Consider the following 23714-nt stretch of genomic DNA (forward strand, 5'->3'; position numbering starts at 1 on the left):
CTGAAATTCCCTGGGGAGCAACTTCCAGTCGCTGTAATCCCGGAGATGTCTGGAATTTCAGTTTGTCACTTGATTGGACTGGCCCGGGATGTACTCCGCAATCACTGAGATCTGATGATTGAGGCAATAATGCCAAAAATCCTTGGCTATCTCGACAAGAAGCGACGACCTCGTGCATCCCAACTTGTTGATATACCTTACCGCCGACACATTGTCCATGTGGAGTAGGATGCAGCAAGATGTCTGCATCGGGGATAGTGTCCGAATTGCAAATGAACCCGCAAGGAGTTACAGGCAATTGATGTGTAATGACATCTCTTGGGGGGACCATCTTCCCCCTGTGGAGATGTCTCCGCAACGCGCTCCTCAGCCGCAGCGGCTGCTGTCGGACTCGATAACTAGCTCTGGCTGCGATCCAAAAATCGCCGTGCCGTTCCACGCATCCACATGGCCCAGCCACCATTGAAGTTCGGTCCTCACTTCCTGAGTCAATGGAATAGAATCCGTGCAGGACAAACCCTTCTGAAGATGTTGTATTTTCAACCGTTGCAGGGCCCTGTAATGAAGAGGGCCTGGAAATATGGCCTGAATCGAGGAGGCCAATATTCCCACTAACCTGGCAATGGCTCTGAGCGAGACCATCTGTTTGTTGAGTAATGCTAGTATCCCCCTCTTGAGGTCCTTCAACTTTGTCTTGGGAAGACATAACTGTGCTGCCTGCGAGTCAATCGTAAAACCGAGGAAGTCTATTGTCCGCGTCGGGGAAAGAACTGATTTGGGATGATTGATTACAAACCCCAAGCTCTGCAGCAACGCCGTTGTGAGCTGCAGGTGTTGTAGTAGGAGATCGGGATTCTGAGCCATAAGCAAAATGTCGTCCAAATAAATGATTAACCGCACACCTCGTTCCCGTAGGTGTGCCACAACCGGCTTCATCACCTTGGTGAAGCACCAGGGAGCTGATGAGAGCCCAAAAGGAAGGGCCAAATATTCGTACCACTGATCGTTCCACCGGAACTGTAGGAAGCGCCGGTGAGGAGGAAAGACAGGGATGGAGAGATAAGCGTCTTTGAGGTCTAAGCTGACTAGCCAATCCCCTTCCTGCAACAGGTCCGCTAATAGATGGATCCCTTCCATCTTGAAGTGATTGTAAGAAACTGGTTGAAATCCCTCCGGTTCAGAACAAGCCTGTGTCCACCTCCCTTCTTCTGTACTAGAAAAATGTTGCTGCAAATACCGTGAGGTTCCGCTTTGCATGGAGCTCTTGCGTGTTTTTGCAGCAAGTCTGTGATTTCTTTGTCTATAAAACTGCATTCTTGTAGAGAAAAAAGGAGTTGTGTGGGAAACTCGTGTTGAAACGGTTGGGAATAGAACTCTAAATGAAAACCCGTGATTGACTGTAACACCCATGCGTCCTGAGTCATTTTCTGCCAGTTCTGAAGAAAATGCTGTGTGCGACCCCCCCCAAAGGTAGAAGAGATTGGTCCACTACACTCACCTGAAGAATGTTGGGCTTGGAAGCTTACTCTATTGCCACCGCTCTGGAAACGACGTCGATTGAACCTGCGACGAGAGGGGTAGAAAGTGCCTCCACGAGTTGAATCCCATTCTCCTCTGCCGCAACCAAAGTCACCTCTTTGGGAACCTTGGTTGAAGAAACGATCTGACGAGCGGCCCCTGCCTCATCCGGCCCTGTTAAAAACACCTTGCTGGAACACTCTTTTGATTCCGGACTGCGCCTTGTCAAGAGACGTAAAAGTCCCGACATATTTAGACACGTCTTTAAAAAATCGGTCTCCAAAGAGATTGCTGTCGGCCAAGGGCCCGGGTTCAGCGTTAGCGAGTTTGGTGAGGTTGGTATCCATTCTCATTAGGAGCGACTTGCGCCTTTCAGCCGAAAGCGTGCAATTGACATTACCCAGGAGGCAGATTGCCCGTTGGGCCCAGCCCGCAAGGATGTCGGGGTCAACTGGGATAGAATCATCCTTGGCCACAAGGGCCATCTCCAGTATTTTCGCCAAAGGACCCACGATGTCCAGTAGTTTATCTTGACATCCGCGCCAAGCGTGGTCTATGCGCCTCTTCGGGTCTCTAGAAAACTTCTTTAGAAAAGTGAGAAGGCTCACATCTATTTCAGGGGTCTCCGCGACTTTGTCGGGTATGTCTGGGCTAGGGCATGCCAACCGAAGTCGATTACGCACTTATTTTGAGAAACTTTTCCTAAGATTTTCATGTAGGTAGTCCGAAACTTCAGGGGGTGGAGTCCAGTCCGAGGACCAGGGATGCATGATGTCACTGGGATCAAAAGTGAACAGTTTATTGGGAACCCCCGAAATCGACGGAGCAGATTTTTTCGCTCTTTTCTGCGGAGGAGCTTCCTCCTCAGACGTGTCAGTGTCCGTGCCAGTAGAGGTGGTGTCAGTGTCTACGTGTACCCTTTGTTTGCTCTTTGCCTTGCCACCTGCATAAGAGTGTTCTCCCGCCTCACTGTTAGGCAGTGTAGACAGGGCTTGCGAATATGGCCATTGCCCCCCTGCATCTGTGCACTGATCAGAAGCCGAAGCTTCAGGTCTCACTTTTGGCATCTCCTTGCCGAAACCATGGTGCTTCGCAAAGCTCTCCAGCTGCCTTTTAATAGGTCTTAGTGCAGCTGCCAATGCTTGATGAACGGTCTGAGGAACCGTGTTCTCAATGGCTTTGTTAACTGACGATTAGACAGAGGTGTCCAGAGCCTCAACCAGGTGATCCTCCATGACAGTCTCAGTCTGCCCGTCATAAACATCCTCGTCATCCTCATTAGGGTAGCAAACCCAATCTTCCATGGCCCAAAAAAGGTAGGGTCCAATAGTATATAGATATTCACTAGGAGGAGTACGGGGGGGTCAGCCCACTTGCACACTTGAAAACAAATAGAGACACTCAGTAGAGTTTAAACCCCTCAGCAAAGCTGTAATGAAAAGGTCAGAGACCTAAAGCCAAATAGAAACAGAAAAATATAAGGAGCGTGTGCTCACTCGGATCTGGCAATGATTATTGCAGCCAATTAGGCGATTCTGCAGCAGAAGCGGTTTCTCCGGTGAAGTGCGTGCTAGAAATGTATTTGAAATCGGAACCTGCGTGTGCAGCCCAACGCGCGCCCAAAAAGAGCCCAATGGGAGCCTAAATGCTCGCGCTTGAGAGGCGCACGTTGGCAGAGAGCCACTCAGCGTATGCGGTGTGAGAGGGCGATGAGGGAAGCCCAAACGCCAGCGCAATAAGCGCCACAATGGGGAAAATCCGCCGAAGGAAAAAGGCTCAATAATGAGAAAAAACGGATAAATGGCAGAATGTAAGGTCAGTGACCGCTCTAATCACATGCGACTGTGAATGGAATCGCGCGCAAGCGAATGGCAATGGAGCACTAAACAGGTATCGTGAGTAAAATCTCCTGCTCTAAAAGGAAAGCAATTATCACATAACGTAATCGCGCATAAGCCGATAAAATCCAACAATCGTTAAGGCCATAAAACAAAGCGTTTATCATAGGAAGGATAAGGTGCACTTAACTCTTGCTGTGAGCAGCAAAGAAAGAGGATTATGGGACTGTGCAGCCGGCTCTTATGGGCTGTGGAGGCGTGGCTTATGAGAAAGCATCATGGGCAATGTAGTTAATGTAAACTAATTGTGTGTTTTTATTGGCTTCTGTCTTTTTGCAGTAAAGAATAGAGAAGCATAATCCGAAGCCTCCGGTCCTGTAATAGAATCCATCCTCTTAAGGTTCCTGCACTTGACAGTGGAAAAGAAACACCTTGAGTTTACCGTCCTGACCCTCAGATTGTGAACTGCCCTCAGGAGGTCTCATAAAGGTATTGCCATCTTTTATGGCTTTCCTTCACGTGCATGGGATTACAATATTATTTTATCTGTATATTATGCTAATATGTCCTTCTGTTTTTAAGGCATTGGAGTACATGTTAACCATATGTAAAAAGCTTGTGTAGCTTGCGGACAATAAAACTGCCTGTATCTTGGTCAAAGTCTCAACCTCAGGTGGTTAGTACTCTGAAGAGGAAGAACTGAACTTGGAGTAATCAAGATTACAAGTAAATAATCCATACATTTGTTAAGGAAATGTTATTTCAAGAAGATACCCTATTGTCTGCTAGAATTAAGTTTAAGTTGAGAGGATGTGTATAGCCAACAAATCTTACATTACAATGCAATTGTATCTTCTTGTTCTCTAATCCCTGCAAACTGAATGAAGTTGATGAATAAGAAGTAAAATTATTTTAGTTAGAGGCACCTGCTCTGTTTATTAAACTGTGTTACTTTTATTCCCATTTCTTGTCTATGTGTTTAGGAATTGATTTATCTGAATGCTTGCAGTATCCTGACTTTAGTGTTGTAGTCCTATACAAGAAGTTAATTGTTGCATTTGGCTTCATGGTTCCTGATGTGAAGTACAATGAGGCATACATTTCATTTCTCTTTGTGCATCCGGAGTGGCGAAGGGCAGGAATTGCGACATTCATGATATACCATCTCATTCAGGTAATCAAAATAGTCTGTATTCGTTTAAATACAAATCCTTTTTACCCAGTTGTTGTAGACTTGTATTTGTTTATGCAAATGTTTGTTGTGAACCATCCACACTTTGGGTTAGTGTTGGGTTAGTTTCCCTTGTGAACTAACACCAGCAATGACAGTTATGTTAGGCTGAATTAAAGAGGACGTTTCACGGTCATCACACTTACTTCAGTAAGCATTACTAAAGTGTAGGAAAAATGGAGTCTGACAAAACAGTATCTGGGATTCTTTTGGTATAACTGCTGGATCTTTATGAAATGGGAAGCAGTTTTAAGACTAAGGTGCCTTTACAACACCCCATCATCCATGGCCAACTAGAAGCATACATGTTGCTAAGTGAAGGGATAGAAGTCCCTGAAAAAATGTCAAGTAATTGGTATTCTGGTACATAATGGTTAACATTGAGTCCTATATAGCTGTAATCTAACATCATAGATGAACTCAGTTTTAGAGATCCCTCTCAGTGGAACCAAGCCAACAAATAGAATCAACATTAACTGCCACCGGATCTAAGACATGCAATGATAACGGTAATACACAACGAAGGTAAGATCAGATTATGAAGCATATGTGCCAATCTTGTTGTTGAATGTATATATGAAACTACTTGCTGCTATGCGTAAGCAAAGATTAGAGTAGTAATCTCCCTGGTACATATGGACCAAACAAGGTTAATGCCTATTTGTTCCTCTTGGCAGAACCTGAGACGCCTTTTTAATTGGGTAAAGTAAAACAAGAAATTCCCGGTGTCCTCTGGCTATACTCTCAGTTGATGCTAAAAAAAGATTTGACTCAATAACTTGCCACATCTCTTCATGATGCTGCAGCGTTTCGGCTTTGTCCTGCATTTCCGTAGTTAGGTGGCGCTCCTGTCCCAAGAACCGACTGCAGCAGTGAGGGTAAATGGGGTGCTGTCCTCATCCTTCCCATTGGGGTGGGGTACCTGGCAGGAGTACCCACTCTCTTTATTGCTTCTCTTGGCAGAACCTGAGACGGCTTTTTAATTGGGTAAAGTAAAACAAGAAATTCCGGGGGTCCTGTGGCGATACTCTCAGTTGAAGCTAAAAAAAGATTTGACTCAATAACTTGCCACATCTCTTCATGATGCTGCAGCGTTTCGGCTTTGTCCTGCATTTCCGTAGTTAGGTGGCACTCCTGTCCCAAGAACCGACTGCAGCGGTGAGGGTAAATGGGGTGCTGTCCTCATCTTTCCCATTGGGGTGGGGTACCTGGCAGGAGTACCCACTCTCTTTATTGCTATTTGCCCTATGCATGGAGCCCCACGTGTGCTGGATGAGAGCAAGTGTTCACCAGGTCAGTTTTGGGTGCAGTGAGGGGAGTGAGGGGGGTGTTGTGGAGGCAACCCAGAGCCAGGACAGAATATCCGTCCTCGATGTCCTCTTGTATGGGTGAATTTGATTGTGGTACTGCCACTCATCTTCATGTTATTTGAAGAGTGTGGTTTGCATTCCATATACGAAGTAAATTTTGGAAAGTCTGTTTTTTTGTAAATAATTGTCCCTAGGGAGCTGGAGGGTGAAATGGTTAACCCTATCAAATCTATTAGTGACCGATTTAAATACCTGGGGGACTGCTGGTGGACTTCCAGGTGGATGTCAGGTGGCATCAACACCCGCTGTGTGGGACAGAGCTGCACCAAGAGTACCATGAAATACCCAGTGTACATCCAGATATAATGGTGGGCTAGCCCTATTGCTCCTGCATGCTTGCTACTGGGAAGCCTAAATGGACACGTGAATTATTTGTTTTATGCACATGCTGATGATCCAGTGTTGTGGTTTGATAGAAGTGCTATAGTGACACTCACCTGGATGCATTATCTTTATGGGGAAAGTGTCAGCAGTGCCCTCCTTTGGCCACCAAAACTACTCAGGTGGCCTCGGTAAAAGTGACTACCTCCCTGCCTGGGATGGAAATGAAGGGTCACCGTAGATGCACCCCTTTGGGAGGGGGCCATGCTCAAGAAAGTAAGTAAGTTAAAAGGATATGCATGTTGAGATTGCATTGTTATCTCCAGAGTCAGAGATGTCCTAGAGGAGGGGACTGTGAAGATTTTTGACCACATGATGGAGGAGTATGAGTTCTCATACTCACCGATGTACAAATGCACACAACTCTGACACGCATTACAGGTGGAAACATTAGATGAGGCAGAGATCCCTGAGTGCGGTCCACTTGAGAGTTGCATCCTCTTAAGTGAATTGGGCAAAGGCGCAATATTCTCCACTTATAAGACTCTTTTCAGCAATATGTCTGATAACTATAAGGTCATCCAGCATCGGTAAAAGAGAGACTTGGGCGCCCTTGAAGACATTGAATGGGGAGACGCCCCTGGAAGTAGCTATCAGGGCAAGGTTACGCTTGATCCAGTTCAAGGTTTTCACAGGACATACCTTGATAGGGTAAATCCAACAAGAATGGGGAGATGTCTGACATCTACATGCTGGAAATGTGACTCAGTGGAGGGAAGCTTCTATATTATGGGGATGCCTCAAACTCCAAGAGTATTGCCATTGATTTTGAGTGAGTTCAGTGCCATTCCAGAAAGCGAGATCCCCCTTTAGTCCGCAGTTTGTGCTCCTGGTTGTCCATGTGATATTGACCTCCTACACAAGTAACATTTTTATTTCGTCAGCTGGCTTGGTAGTTTAAAACAGCAATGAACATTGCAAAAATGGGTCCAACCCTTAGAACAGTGTTTTTTTAGTAGCTCATTCACGTAATTGAAAAGCAAACATTGGTCAATCAGGAGAATGCACCAGCTCACTCCCTCCAGAGGCCACAATAGCTCAGAATTTCTGCCACACAAGTGTGAGAGAATCCCTGGAAAGAGCCCTACTCTATTTTCTACATTCTCCTTATTGGGATGGAAAAGTCCTCATGGTAATGGAGATTTAGCCCTGCCCTGATTGCCCAGCTGTACTGCTGTCTGGATCCCTAATGCTGATTTTTTGTTGTCATAGGTGAACACAGGTCATGCGTGTGTACCATGACTTAAGCCTGTCTCGTGGCATGCAGTGTTGTAGGACCAAGAGGGGATGCCCAAAGGGCTACCTACCCTCGTAGTGGTGGAAGATTACTGCCTTCACCAGGAGTTGAGCGGCTCGAGCATGATGGCGGCAGCATACCGGGTAGTGATCAGGTCCTTTCTAACCTGTGTCACTGGAGTGAGGCCTACAGGCTCACTCACTTTTTAAAGTTTGCTGCTGTGTGCTTAACTCACCCTTGGCCTTCATCATTTGAATGTGAAGTGCCATGCACTGCATGAGTGGCAACACTGCACTAGTTGTATGTGTTCCTGGGAAGGGTGCAATACAGGGATACAGCAGTGCTGTGCAGTGGGTGCATATACTTTGTGTATGTGTACCTGTAGGAAGTACAATACATGAAAGATGTAGTGCTTTGCAGTGCATGTGTGGTGAGTACATTGTGTGTGCTGTGTGCATACACTAAGTGCAAGTGTACCGTTAATGGTACATAATATGAAGGACCATGGGCTACATGTTGGGAGGCACAGGCCTGCCTGGTGAAGACACAAGGAGGTGGAGGAATCCCCAAGACAGATTTGTGTATTTCTGCACTCCTGTGAGTTGGATCAGACAGACAGAAGGAGGGAGAACAAGACCCCCTGTACACTTCAGAGAGTGCTCTTTGATTCAGTGAGAGATCACAAGGGAGGCTTGCACACATTTCAGGAAGGGGATGGGGCTGATAAGGGAATCAAAGTGTGGGGCTGGGAGCCCAAGATTAAACCTTTGATGCCCATATCACGGGCTCATAGCCAATCATGAACTCTAATCATGGACATGGCCTGTGTTGTGGAACTGTTATGCTTTGGAGTGTTTCCTGTTGATACAGATGGCTTATCAAGAGGAAGAGGATAAGTATGTACCTCAAAAGAAGCAGAACCCCAACATAAAACTTCAAAGACCCAGACCCTAAATTACATTTGGTCTCTGGATATGGACTGTAAGAAAGGGAGGTGGAGTCCCCGAAATTGTCATCTGACAAGCAGCTAGATGGGCTGTGTGAGGAGGGGAAGCGCTTGGAGACGTCCACCTGTGACCAGGATTGGGGGCCAAGGACTGCAAGTCTCCCTGCTGGGTGAGGGGACATTACCCACGGAAACAAAGACCACCTGCTCTGAAGCACTGGCCCCTAACTGCTTGCCAGTACCAATGTGCCATGGGAGGAAGAGGAGAGCGTTGGAGTGGGCACGTCCAGTGAGGAGCCCTGTCGAAAAGGCTCCTGGTGTGAGGAGATGACTGCTGCACTGATCGGGTCATTGCCCATGTGCAGGACTGAGTTGGCGTCCTCCGTGGTAATTATCCTTTATCCCGCATTTTTTTCCCGCTGACTTTCAGTCCGCATACCATTTATCCGCAAGGTTTTTCAGTCCGCATACCATCATCCCGCATTTTTTCAAAACGCATGTGCATTTATCACGCATGCCTTTACAACGAATTACGTTTTAAAGGCATGTATGGTAAATGCATTTGCGTTGTGAAAACCACGATGACGAGAGAGGTACGTGGGTTTGGGTTAATTTTGTGTAGTGTAGTATTGTGTTAGTGTAGTGTAGAGTTGTGGTGGTTGTTTAGTGTAGGGTCATGCTGGGGGTAGTGTTTTAGGGTTTAGGGTAGTGTTGTAGTGTTTGCGTAGTGTAGGGTCATGCTGGGGGTAGTGTTTTAGGGTTTAGGGTAGTGTAGTGTTTGCGTAGTGTAGGGTCATGCTGGGGGTAGTGTTTTAAGGTTTAGGGTAGTGTTGTAATGTTTGCGTAGTGTAGGGTCATGCTGGGGGTAGTGTTTTAGGGTTTAGGGTAGTGTTGTAGTGTGCGTAGTGTAGGGTCATGCTGGGAGTAGTGTTTTAGGGTTTAGGGTAGTGTTTGCGAACAGAGCCGCTTAAAACTCAACTCAGACAAAACGGAGGTGCTCATCCTAGGATCCTCCCCCTCAGCTTGGGACGACTCCTGGTGGCCTTCCGCTTTGGGATCTGCGCCCACACCCACAGACCATGCACGTAACCTTGGCTTCATTCTAGACTCCTCCCTCTCAATGTCCAGACAAGTCAACGCCGTATCGTCCTCCTGCTTCAACGTCCTTCGCATTCTCAAAAAGATCTTCCGCTGGATCCCCCTCGAAACAAGAAAGACTGTCACCCATGCACTGGTCACGAGTCGACTGGACTATGGCAACACACTCTACGCCGGAATTACAACAAAATTGCAGAAAAAGCTCCAGCGCATCCAAAACGCATCAGCGAGACTCATATTAGACATCCCGCGCCAAGAGCACATCACCGGTCACTTAAAAAACCTCCACTGGCTTCCCGTCAACAAAAGAATTACTTTCCGCCTTCTTACCCACGCACACAAGGCCCTTTATAATCTAGGACCCGAATGCCTCAACACCCGACTGTCCTTCTACTATCCCACCCGCCAACTAAGATCATCCAATCAAGCCCTCGCCGCAGTCCCGCGCATCCGAAAAACCACCATGGGTGGCAGATCCTTCTCCTTCCTGGCTGCCAAGACCTGGAACTCACTCCCCACCCACCTCCGCCTTACTCAGAATCACATCTCCTTCAGAAAAGAACTGAAAACATGGCTATTCGATAAAAAGTAAACCCCTCCCTCCAGCGCCTTGAGACCCTCTGGGTGAGTAGTGCGCTTTATAAATGCATGAACTTGAACTTGAACTTTGCGAAGTGTAGGGTCATGCTGGGGGTAGTGTTTTATGGTTCAGGGTAGTGTTGTAGTGTAGGGTTATGCTGGGGTAGTGTTTTAGGGTTTAGGGTAGTGTTGTAGTGTTTGTGTAGTGTAGGGTCATGCTGGGGGTAGCATTTTAGGGTTTAGGGTAGTGTTGTAGTGTTTGTGTAGTGTAGGGTCATGCTGGGGTGTAGTGTTTTAGGGTTTAGGGTTGTGTTGTAGTGTTTGTGTAGTGTAGGGTCATGCTGGGGTGTAGTGGTTTAGGGTAGTATTGTAGTGTTTGTGTAGGGTCATGCTGGGGGTAGTGTATTAAGGTAGTGTTGTAGTGTTTGTTTAGGGAAGTAAAGTGCTTTATAGTAGTGTTGGGGGTCGTGTTGGGTAGTTTAAATGTTGGAAAAGGACTGTGTGTCAAGGGTGGGTGGTGCATGGGTACTACATTAGAGTGTAGTGTAGGGTAGGGTAGGGTACTCTTACTTACCTTTAGAACTTTTATAATGAGTATACCTTTAACATGCATGCCTTTTTGTTGTAATGGCATGCGTGCTAAAGGCATATTCGTTTTAAAAGTTTTCGTTCTCTTATTTTGCAGACTAATAGTACTTGCGGTATTATATTTGCGGTATGATGGTATGCGGGATTTTTGTCTGCGGTCTAACGTCATATATTTGTCCTCCGTATGCCAGGAGAGGGCTGCCGGGAAGATAGTCGTGTAAAATGATTGCTGTGTGGTAAGGACTGAAGCCTGTGCGGAACCATTGTTGTGACCCCATGAGTCACCTGGTGCTGCTGTGGAAAAGTCTGACTTGGGATCAGAGCTGTAGCGTGTGAGACACACTAGTGGCAATCCCTTATGCCAGAAGAGGCTGCCGTGTTAAGGACTTCCATGCTGTAAGGGCTGCAGCCTTACTTGGCAGTGGTGCGGCAATCTTGTATGCCAGAAGGGGCTGCCGGGAATCATTGTGCTGTGTGAATGGGGCAGGAGCTGGTGAACTGTAAGCAGCAGTTACCTGTAGGTCACAATGAGCAATGAGAAGCGTAACTGACCCGACCCCATGCTCTGTGTGAGGACGACCTGGGAATACCACCACCTCAGCAGTATCCATATCGGGAACATCATAATCAACCTCCTTTTGGAAGCGTGGAAACTTATCCTCCACCCCTGTGTTGAGATACCCGTATGGGACTTCTAAAGCATGGATAGGTGTCTGTGGGCCAGAACGAGATCTAGGTCAACAAATTTGGAGGTAATGCTCTTGGGTTGGGTAACAGTCCTAGTAAACAGACAGCCAAGGTTTTATTTAAATTTCAGCTTCTGGCAACATTGATGATGCGTAGCACCTTATCCTAATTAAGTGTGAGGGTCGGGCAGTCCCATAGCATATGAGAAAAGTCCTCCCCGCCTAGTTGGCATCTTGTGCAAGCCGCCTGTTCCCCGGAAACATCCTATGGATGCACTTGGGGGTTAAGTACACCATATGGAGATAGCAGTATTGAATCCACTTAAAACAGATGTTGCGGTAGGTGCGAGGTGTATTACTCAGAACATTAGACCAGTTCTCGTCTGTTTGTTCCAGGCCCATATCCGTTGGCGGGAACTGTCACCCCTGATTTGAGAGAGCAGAGACCTATAGAGGAGAGTGATCGCTCACACCTGGCCAGTCGTGGTGCAGACAGTTTTAAGGCAACTATGTTGAGGGGGTTCTAGTCCCTCCCCGCCCCATGCCAGATGATTAGCGACCACCACTGCGCCATAGAGTAAATAGTAATGTGAGGAAAGGGCAAAATCATCCATTAGATCAGGGAAGCTCTGTAATTGCCCATTCAACAACCAGTCTCCCAGAGCTGCCATGCCCCTCGGCTCCCAGTCATGTAATCTAGTCCAGCCTCTGGGGTGCAGGAGGTGAAGTAGGGCTGTCAAGGGAAGGACTTTAGTATGTGGAAGCTTTGTCCCAGTGCGCTGTAGTGCCCGTATCCATTTATACCAGAGGGATAAGAGTAGGAGACCTTCAGCTCCTTCGCGGTGCTGTGGTCACGGTGTGAGAAATAAGGACGAAAGGGTGGTACGCATGGGGCAAATCGCGATCACTTGGTCGCTCCACTCTGTCTCTCTAGTAGGCTACCCATTTCAACTGTGCTGCAAGGTAATAAAGCGCCATATCTGGTAACGCTTTCAGGGCGATCTGGCTGTGCTCCGTTCCTGAAATGAGTTAGATCAAAGGAGTGTCTATCTCATTGAAAAGGGATTTGGGGAGGAGAATTGGGAGGGCATCTAAATAATAAAGGAGTCAGGGAAGAAATATTATCCTTGATGAAGCAACCCTTCCAGCATGTACAGGGAGAGGGACAGCCAAAATCGTACAGATTGGCATCAAGAGAAAAGAGTAACTCTTATGTCACCCTTTAGTAACTCAGTTTCGGTGTGATATACATTAATTCCAAGGTATCAGAATGTGACCAGTTCCCAACAGAGAGCTAGGCCTATAGGTGAGGGAGCAGTGTGGGCGGGACATACAATGGGAAAACGTTGGATTTCTCAGTTAACTCGAAGGCCTGAAGAGTGACCAGATTTGCCGATGCACTGATAGTCCCCACCATGTCAGAGCACTCATCCCACATACACAAGAGAAGATCATCCGTTTAGAAGGTAACATAAAAAGGCTGTCCGTAACACACACAATTGTGGCCGACGTGAAGCTTACGGGCAAGGAGATTCATTGCCAAGGTAAAAAGTAGTGGTGAGATGGGGCAACCCTGACGAGTCCCCCTTCCAATTGCTCACAGTGTAAAAAGAACAGTACCAGTCTTCACACAAGTCACTGGATTCGTGTATAGCAAACGTGGCCACCCAAGGAATCTACTGCCCAACTCCATACTGGCCATGGTAGCATATAGGTAATCCCTGCATAAGATTCAAAAGCTTGCTCGATATCCACTTCGATTACTAAAGCTTGTGAATGCTGTTCCAGTGATGCATGCATTGCATGTATCATTTAACGGATATTGGCCACGGTGTTGCAGATAGGCATAAAATGTGATTGATCTTCGTGGATGAGGTCACCTTCATGGGAAAGCAATATATTCACGAAGACTTTGCTCAGTATTTCAAAGTCTACATTTAAAATGGAAAGGGGCCTGTGGGAAGTCACTCTGTCACCGGCTTTATCCTTCTTAAGGAGGGGAACAAGCAGAGCCTCTTTTAACGTTGCAGAGAGACAGCAGGAGACCCTGCCCTCGTTAAATAATTTGGTCAGGATAAGGGCAAGGGCATATACATAGTTAAATAAAATTAGATAAGTAGGCCATCGGTGCCAGGGACTCTGCCCCTGGCCCGTGCCTTGAAGTGCCCCATACCTCCTGGACTGATTCTTCCCCTCCCAGGGAGGTCACCACTGCCACAGAGTCTCTGTGTCTCAGCTGCAAGGATATAGTCATGTATGGGCTGGGTAAGCTTCGTCCCTTAAAGTTGAGCATAATATGCTGAGAAAATCCCATGGCAAACCATTGTTTGCTTTGTGAAAATGGAGGATCTGGGAGGTTTGTTTAGCAGGGTTAGCCAGCCATGTCACTATTCTTAACTGTCTTGTCGCGCAAGTAATGCATTCCAACAATATTGGCTCAATAGACATGGATCCAGAGCGGTTCTATCAACATTAGGAGTTTTTCTCTTTCTAAGTGCAGACGGTGGGGGGTTGTTAGTACTTTGCAGCTCCAGTTCTTTTTAGAGGTCTTCTTGCCGTTTGATCTCAGTATGTAACTGGGCTCGGATCTCAACCATTTTAGCAATGCAGCACCCTCCGGATGACCAATTTGAATGCCTCCCACTCCGCAAGGAAAGAAGAAGCCATTCCCTTGTTCTCGGGGAATTAGTTGCAAATTGGGCCCCTCAAGTCTGACTGGAAAACAGTGTTGTCTACGGCAGTGACATTTAGTTTCCAGGATACTATAGTGGGGCCTGGTAATACTCCAAACTCAGGTCAGCAACAGTGGTTTTACAGTCGGAGTAGGTTTTCGCAAGTTACTCAGTTTAAATCACCCGATTGTGCAGTGAAACTAAACATAAGAATGTGTCCAGGCAAACAGATAGATCATGCATGCTGGAGTAATAGGAATAGGCGGTCCTCTCTGGGTTATGAACCCCCAAAGAGCCAATAAGGCCTCATTGTGCTATCCTGCAGTGAACGAGTTGAATGCTCTTGTGGATTGTGGTGGTGGGGGCAGGGGGGGGGGGGGGGGGGGGGGAGATTTATCTAGGTTAATGTCAGCGATGCAATTAAAATTCCCCTCCCCCCAGCAAATGAGGAGTAGGTACTGGCATAAATCATCCTCCGCCAATGTTTTTGTTGAGCTTGATTACTAATTTAGTGAGGTGAGTCTCTTGGAAGAGGGCAACCTGAGCCCTCCGATCATTTGCTCTCTAAATTGTTTGGTCCGGGAATTGAGGCCACATACATTCCAGGTAATCACTCTGAAGGTGGTAGCGGCTCCAGCCATAGGAAAGAAGAGAAGACTCTAATCGGGATGGACCTTCCACCCAGCCATACATGTCAAACATGAATAGAGGACACCCCAGTGGAAATTAAAGTTAACAACTCATGTTAGTGGGAGAATAACAATAAAACTCCCCAACAAACCCACCAAGCACCATGGCTCTCTGTTCAAACCATGTTAACTCATAACAAATACCATTTATAGGGTTAGAGCAAATCAAACACAACAGGTTTTTGAATGGCTGAGAGAAAGCACACTGTGTAGAAACCAAGCCCTACCACCCCAGTGACTCCCAACAAACAAAACGCGTTTTCAGGCTTATATGAATGCCTGTGCTACAGTTAACAGATATGCAGAAAGGCAAGTCTATAGACAGTGCTGTCCCCCCCCCCCCCACACCCTCAGGATCCCGAAGGGGAGTAAATAATGCCATCAGCAGTTCTAGGCATATTATGAGGAAGGACAACACTGGAATCACAGCCTGGACTACTACCAGAGCCAGAGTCCTCTGTAGAGGAAGCTCCAATCTACTCTGCCCCTCCCCTCCTCCAATGTGATGTCCCACCAGTTCCACCGCAGCAAGAACCCGATCCTTCCAGCCCAAGCTAGGTAAGGTGTGGGGCATGTCCCCCTGGGTTTCCTCGAATACGGTCATTTGCTCCTCGCAGGTGCAGGAAAGGCATGCAAATGTTCTGGGTGGTTGCGAGCATCATAGGTGTTCAGCCTGTTTCAGGCCTTGCTGGAAGTGTCAAAAACATGGTTTGTCCATCAAGTTGCATCTGCAGTCTTGCAGGGAGCATTAGGACATAAGGAATAGATAATTCACATAGCTTTTTATTTACAGAGAGGAAGGATGCCCTGTGTCATTGCACAGCTGCTGTTTAATCAGGACAAATGGAAACCTTTGCATTCTCCACTTGGAACAGGCCCGCAGTGCTGGCCTGTCAGAGCAGTAAATACCAGTCTCGACATTGGATTAGGCGGGCCAGACATGGGCAGCGGGCTGACACCCTGTGTACCCGTTTGGGGCATAAAATGTTGAGGCCCTCCGGGGTGACCACCTCCTGCAACCAATCCTCTTTAAAGGTGATTGTGGAGCCCCATTCAATGTTGTCAGGTAGCTCAACCAGTCTAATGTTGTTGCACCTTGCTCTGTTCTTCTGATCTTCATTTCTTGCATCAAGCATTTTTATGTTATCAGCCTGGTCAGTAACTTTAGATATGTGATCCTTCATAGCTGGTGCCAATTCAGCCATTGCGGTTTCAACCATGTACACCTGGTTAGACATCTTGCGGTGGTCGTCCTGCAAAAGGCTGAGGCCCACCACAAGTAGTCGATTTTGGTTACCAGGGTTTCCCTGGTGGAGTTGATGGCAGCCAGGATGACATTAAGTTTGTCGCCGCTGTTGGAGCTCACCCCAGCTGGTACAGAGGAGGCCTGAGAGTTGGGGGTAGGACCCCCAAATGTAGGCGGTGGTGGATGACCCTCTTTTGCGCGTGCGTGTGCCCGATGGTGCAGTGTAGGGAGATCAGTGCAGGCAATAACAAACGGGTGGCAGTCAATGAATGGGCCTGAAACAGTAGTCCACTAGGCGTAACCCCGTTAAAGCAGAGGTGCATAAGAAGTTCCAGTAGAGAGTGGGTCATCGGGTAGTACTCATGCAGCCTCAGGCACCAGGCTGCCAATTTGCAACTTTTTACATTTTTGCCAGTTTGGGCATCTGCCTGACAGAGATTTACCCATTAATCCATAATCCATGTTAACAAGGCATTCCTATCTGGTCTTGGAGACCACGGGCAGGGTGATGAACTCAAGCAATTTGTTGTTAAATGTATGTCAGTTACTATTGTATAGACTTGTAACACACATTCACAGAACCATATTAGTCATCAAACTCCATGCACTGCAGATGGGTAAGGAGCTGCAGCATTTAACGCCCTATGCTTCAGTACTCATGGTGGTGACCTATTAAAATGCCCCCCCAACTACAATAAGCCACATGTAAAAAGTCTCCTATTCCTATGTGACATCTGAGACTAGAAGGAGAGAAGGCTTTACCCTTCCCCCCATAGTTGTTTTGGGATATAGTATAATCTATGAAAGTATTGAAATTTTGCCAAGTGGATTTTAGCTGGCTAGTTTTCGGTTTGCCATGCTCGCTTCCCTCCACTCACAGAGCCTGATTTAGACCTTGGCGAGACTGAGCCCGCCATCAGTTAGTCAGGGGTCTTCCCGCCTTGGCCGTCCACCAGGTCAATTTAGATATTGGCTGGTCAAATCAAATCAAATCAAAATATCTTTATTCGGGTTCCATATGTGAAAACCATAAAAGTACATAAAAACGCAATAAATATTAAAAATCATTATTCATTCATTGTAAAGGAATTATTAAAACTGTTACACTTCATTACAGGTTCGTACGGTGCCTAATGCATAATTTTAGATATTGTGCTACAGATTTTGTCATCAAAGAATTATCCAAAAATTGCAGTGCTAGGTACGCAGGGCGACATCTACGGATATTCATGACTTTTAGTAGTGGTAATATCCACCTCCTGCGTAGTTGCGTATAGAATTTACAAAAGAATATGACATGAATTGTCGACTGTGGGGACATAGAGTCACATGGACACACTTCGGTCTTGTGAGACCATACATTCTGGATGGGAAATAAAACCAAAAAATGATATATATTAAACCTGAAGCGAGTAAGAAGTAGCTTTTCATATTGCGACAAATCATACTGTAAATAAGGTTGGATAGTTGGAGCCGACTGAATCATTAAGCATTGTTGTACTGAGGGTTTACCTATTTCACACAACATTCGGAGTTCAGACAAATGTGACAGACAAAGTGTTTTTAAGTCTTTTTTTGAAATGTCTGTTACAGATGGTGGGTCTTCAAAGAAGCTCGGACGGCCAATGTCGGTGAGAAAAGATTTTACATATGCCAGCCATTTTATCTTTTTCATATGGTCTAGTTTCATGCAGTCCTCTATTATTGTTCTTGTGAGGTGGCATTCTTCCGTGGCCCATATTCTACGCCACAGCATGATAGGCTGGATCTTAATGATGTCCGATATATAGTGTACTCCGAGTTCAAGGTGACAACCATAAGTGGTGGTACTGTTAGGAACAGCCAATAAAAACTTTAGGAAGGAGTTTTCCACTTTTTGGAGTTGCTCTACATTCGTTGTACCCCAGACTCCTGCACCAAAGGTGGCTGTGCTGATGGATTTTGCATTATATATCTTAATCATTTCGTTAGGTGGTCTTTTTCCCAAACGAAGTGAAAATGCTTTTAAAGCGCCGACTGTTCTTATGAGGGCTAGCTTTCTGGAATTAATTGCCTCTCTCCAGTTAAATGCCTCATCAATAGTTATACCAAGATAAGGATAGGTGTTAGCTCTTTCAAGTGGCAAGTTGTCCACGAAGATCTTTTTCTCTTTGTTCCCTCTGTTGCCGACGTGCATTACATAAGTTTTCCTTATGTTCACTTTTAAATCGAGACTGGTCATAAAGGTACAATAATTGTTTAGAGCCCTCTGAAGCTGGACTGGTGTTCTTGCCAGGATTACCGCGTCGTCGGCGTATAGTAACGCTGGGATCTGTCGGCGACCGGCTTCCGGCAAATCTTTAACGCCCTTTAGCAGTGCAGTCTCTAAGCCGTTCGTATAGAGTGTGAATAGGAAAGGGGCCAACACACACCCTTGTCTGACCCCTTTCTGAATTGGGAAGCTGTTAGTTAGTTGTCCTGTTACTCCTTATCTGACCTTTCCCGTTGCGTCAGAGTATAGCTCACGGAGGATATCTACTATAGGTGGTTCTATCCCCATTTGTAGCATTATTGTCCAGAGCTTCGAATGACCCACGCAGTCGAAGGCTGCTGTAAGATCGACATACACCATGTGTAGGCAAGATTTCTTCGCTGTTACATATTTTCCTACAAGTAATGTTAAATTTAGAACTTGATCGACGGTGCTTAGCCCGGCCCTGAAGCCGTATTGGAGGTCTGAGAGTACCCCTTGCTCTTTTGACCATTCCTGAAGTCGATTTAAAAGTATACGCCCTAGCATCTTTCCAGTTGAATCCAAGAGGGATATGGGGCGGTAGCAGGTTGGACTGTCTCTGTTGCCCTTTTTAAAAATGGGGACCAGGATCGAGGTTGACCAAGAGTCAGGAAGGCCAGTATCTTTTGCTGCGTTTAACACTTTAGTCAGAAGTGGAGCCCATAATTCAGGTTGGATTTTGTAGAGGTCCATAGGGATAGAGTCTGGGCCCGGTGCTTTGCCATTTTTTGCAGATTTTATAGCATTAGTTGTTTCTTTGAGTGTGAATTGTATCTCTATCGGGTATTGCACCAGCGGGAGAGGATCTTGAGATGTTGAGTCTTCTGACCTTACCTCTCCAAAAACCCCTGAAAAGTGCTGTACCCAATCTTCTGCAGTTATGGCTACATCCAAAGAGGGGCCAGCATTATTATCAGTCAAAAATGGAGTTTTAACTGTTTCCCAAAAGGCTGTGCTGTCTTTTAGGGCACTGCTTTTCAGGAGTTGTTTCCAAAGCTCTATTTGTAAGTCCTTTTTCCTTTGTTTAGTTGCCTGTACATAAATTTTCCTTAGTTCGGTTACCTCTGCTTTGTTTCTTGGTTGTTTTGTCAAGGCTTTCTTTAAATTTGAATATGCTTTTGTGCAATTTGTATTAAACCAGCCATTTTTCAAAGTATTACTTTTTTTGATGGGTCCGGTTAATTCTTGACTTATTGTGTTTGCTATTGCATAGTAGCTGCTCATGATCTCTGCTGTGTTTGAAGAAGGGTCTAGACATTTGTAAATTTCATTCTTACATGTTTTGATTATTTTCACATTAATAAGTTCTTGGTCTAGATTGCCCCATTTAAGGGTATACCCATTTTTTCTGTTCAGTGTTAGTACTTCTTGGTGTAGCAAACCAGGCATAGTCTTTTCTGAGTTCTTTTGAGAATCTAGTTCTTGAAATGTTAATCTGAGTGGAAAATGGTCGCTGAGTGCATTACTCTCCGCTTCGAATGATTTTATGCACTTGGCTTTACTGCTAGATATCAGGATGTAGTCAATTACCGATTCACAACCTCTGCCATGAAAGGTAGGAGAAAACTGCGTGATAGGCGTTTTTAACATATTTGCAAACCCTATGTCTAGTTCAGCCATAATGGCCTGCATGTTGGTACCTTCAGGGGTGTGAGAAAAATGAGGTATCGGATTTTCATATTCGTCTGTAATCCCGCAGATAGGGGCGTCGCTATTTTTGCATAAATGAAGATTGAAATCGCCTCCCCAGATTATTGTGTGTGGAATTCTTGCATATTTTCTCTTTAACTCATTAATCTCCTCTAAAATTTCATTTAAGGCTTTGGATAGCTCGTTTGTGGTCATGTTGTTGTAGAAGTTTATAAGGATATAAACCTCTTGATTAGTTCCTTTGACGATAAGCTGGTAATTCTGATGGAGTGTGACAGGAGTTACTTCAAGACATGGCCAAAGATTGGAGATATATATAGTTAGACCTCCTTTACTTCTCCCTGATACTGATTTTGTTGCCTGGGAGAAGTATGTTCTATATCCCACAAGATGGATAGAATTATTTAGCCATGTCTCTTGTAGACAGACTATGTCACTTAAGTGGACCAAGTCTAAAAAGCTGCTTTCCATATATTTTGTTGCTAGTCCCGCCACGTTCCAGGATAACACGTTCCTGTCAAGGTATTTACTAAAATTGACGGGTGACCTTGGGAAGGTTTGTAGCGTGGTTATTGATCTATTGCTGGCATTAGTTATACACTGAGGTACTTCTGCCTGTTTTACCGTGGGTTGGGATGTTGTCATTACTTTTAGTACCGGATGTTTCGCTTTTGGGGTGCCTTGGATTTTGTTTGAGATCGTGGTCACAAGGTGTTTAGCTGATCTTTCAAAGCGGGCTCTAATATAGTGCGGGTTGGTCATAATGCAGGGCTCTGAAAAGTCTCTATTTCTGTTCCGGAGAGAACATCATATCATTCAGGCTTTCGAAAAAACTGTCAACAGCTTCATGGGAAAGTTCCACTAAGTCGGAAATAGGGGTAACCATGCATTCATGCGCATGATTGTCTGCATTGACATTCTGATTTGCATTGCTGACAGAAGGTCGTACCTGTTCGATGCTGCTTTCATCTTGAACTTCACTACCCTTCAATCGCAGTGGTGAAGATTCCAGGAATGCCGTCATCAGAATTGGCAGCCTTTGAGGGCAGCACAAAGCGTGAACCTTGGTAGGAACCAGCAGTGTATCTGCATCCACCGGCGCATCCGATTGTAGCGTCAGACAGGTGTCTAACACGCATTCTTCTCCGCATAGCAGACACCTTAGTATAGGTAAAACACACCTTTGCCACATTGGTCGAAATGATAGAAACCAAGTCATGTTTAGGTCTCTAAGCCGGGAGAGTCCCAGGATTTTTGATATCCGGTCCCGGTATCCAATGGCTAGGATCGTATCTTCCATTGTCGTGAGAGTTTGTTCTGTGACATGGGTTGCCATAACGAAAAATAAGGACTAGGAATAGGATTCCTGCAATTAGTCCCAGGGTCAAGGGAAGTCCGCCAAAAATCGAATGGACGAAATCTGGAAAAATACCCAGTATGGCTTTGAATGGTGTTAATGCCATCGAAAATACTGTCTTAAATACCTTTGAGACCCCAGTGGTATCAGAAATATTTAAGATTTCGCTCAGGATTTCCGCGAAATGTACGGGGGAATTAGTTGATAATAATGTATGTATCTCTGCAGTCGTCCTTGCGACTTGTAGATCATACGTTTCTTTAGATGACGTGAGCCTTGTAGGCGTCTGAAGAAGCACTGTTTTCATTCTGCTTAAAGTGTCTATTCGAATAGAAGTAATTTTCAAACCGGGCCATGCCCTTGCCTCCCTGTCTGGAAAGGAGCTGGGGAACAAAGAACGTCCACAGCACTTGACCTTCGCCGTCGTAGTGACGAGATAAGGAGTCCCGGGCATAAGACTACAACATCTGCGGTCTACAATAAGAATGTAACTCCCATTATAGAGTCTTTGAAAGAATGGTTCTATTTCAGTTGCAGGTGCGCCTTGCTGGTGACATGAAAGGTTGTATGAATTCCCTTCACAGGCTCCGTGCAAACTAATACCGTTACACAGAAGTGTGCCGCTTAGTGACATAGCACAATTGTTGCCACTAAGAAACACTTTCTGTCCTTTGTTACTGACACATGCATGTGAATAGGGCAGGTTCCAAGTTGTTTTAAGGTACCCCTTTCCCAATTTCTCGTACATGCCAGCCTGTATATATTTTTGGCAGTATTGAAACCTGAAGGTTGAGATTGGAATATTTATGATTCCGTGGATTATCCATTCACTGACAGGTCGTTCTGACATTGTCAACGGTAATCTTTCTAGTTTTTCAATGCTCAAGATTGTATAATCAGCACCCTTCTGCGCCATACCGATTTGTCTATCAGTAAGGTTAAAGATTTGGAATAGTGACGTTGTGTTGATTAAACGCCAAGGCACATAGCCAGAACGCAGATTTTGTAACGTCCAGCCAAGCTGTACAATAGAACGCAATTGTGACTGACCATGTTGTAATAACAGTAAGTCTTGCGATAATATATCGATTGCTGAAGACACAATGCTGTCCAATGAAAAAATTCTGGAGGACAGAGTCATTAACCCATTGTCCACTACAGAAAGTGATTTTTCCAAATTAATACGATCAATTTCACGTATTCTCTCTGCTGTTTCAATTTGAGTAACCTTCCAGGCCTCATTGTATGCTGCATATACAGAGGCTGCTATGAAACGCTTTTGACGCTGTTTGCGTGGTCCCATTATGAAATCACGCAAGTCAGCACCATCAGTAAGTAAAGTTAGGTGTTGCTTAATTTCAGGCAGTGTGGAAGACTGTAGCCATTGAAGGCATAATTTGCCCACACTGTAGGTTGTTATTATCCCTGGGTGATGTCTTTGGGGATATCTAGGGTCTGGCCTGGTCATTTTGAAACCCTGTGTTTTATTCAGGAATCTATCTTGACAGTTATTTGTATCTGTGGGCCAGATCAACCATTGTTTCCAATCAGGATGTGTTCTGTTTTGGTTAAGTATATGGTTTATGTCTATTTCTTCATCTGTATCAGAGTTATTGCTAAACATTGTTGGCTTTGGAATAGACGGGTTATTTAAATCTTTGATTTTGGCTAAGCCAAGACAGGTGGTTTGTTGAACAGTGTCATTTAAAAATATCATTTGTTCTGGGATCATGCAGGCTCTAAACAAAGCTTCTATACCCTGTACTTGCCATTCTTTTGTACCCCAAACACTTTTCAAATCAACATTTTTGTCCCAATAATCGAATCCAAAAGTATTCATTTTTTCAAAGAATGAATCAGAATAAATCAATTTTGTGTTGGTTATCATGGTTTTGGTCCCTGTCTTGTTTGACAATTTATAATAAAATGTTTCAGCATTACTAGTGTTAAAACCTTGAAAGTATGAATATTTGTCATAAACGGTTCTAGAGCTCCCTTTTGGAGGTGTAGCACAATGTTCCCATTGATTATAATTTAAAACATTTCTAGGTTGTGCAGATTTATGCAAGAAATGGTTACCATAGTGGTTATAGCAATACATACTATCATAATTTGTAGAACCTTGCAAATAATCATGTTTTGTAAATTTAGCAGACATTACTAAGTCAGACATCATATTGTTTATACTTTCAAAGTCCCAATCATCAGCAAATGAGTTTGGTTTTGCAAAGTCACTCAAAGAGATCTTAATTTGGTGTGGATATTTCAGGATCTCGACCGGACCATACATTTCATAGTCAGTGTTGTCCCAGGCTACCCCACCAGGTATTGGAATTGCTGTGAAGTTGGCTGAAGA

At 45.3% G+C, this 23714-nt stretch overlaps 1 protein-coding gene across 3 annotated transcripts in view; it reads left to right on the forward strand.

The window, feature by feature from the left end:
• Positions 1 to 23714, forward strand: part of KAT14 (lysine acetyltransferase 14) — a 532685-nt gene that overhangs the window by 481241 nt on the left and 27730 nt on the right. For all 3 annotated transcript variants that reach the window (XM_078648952.1, XM_078648953.1, XM_078648951.1), the window contains one exon: positions 4340 to 4530. In XM_078648952.1, coding sequence (XP_078505078.1) covers positions 4340 to 4530 — 191 coding nt within the window. The remainder of the gene's footprint in view (positions 1 to 4339; positions 4531 to 23714) is intronic.

The sequence above is a fragment of the Lissotriton helveticus genome, chromosome 6 (genome assembly GCF_964261635.1).
Source record: "Lissotriton helveticus chromosome 6, aLisHel1.1, whole genome shotgun sequence".
Lineage (NCBI taxonomy): Eukaryota > Metazoa > Chordata > Amphibia > Caudata > Salamandridae > Lissotriton > Lissotriton helveticus.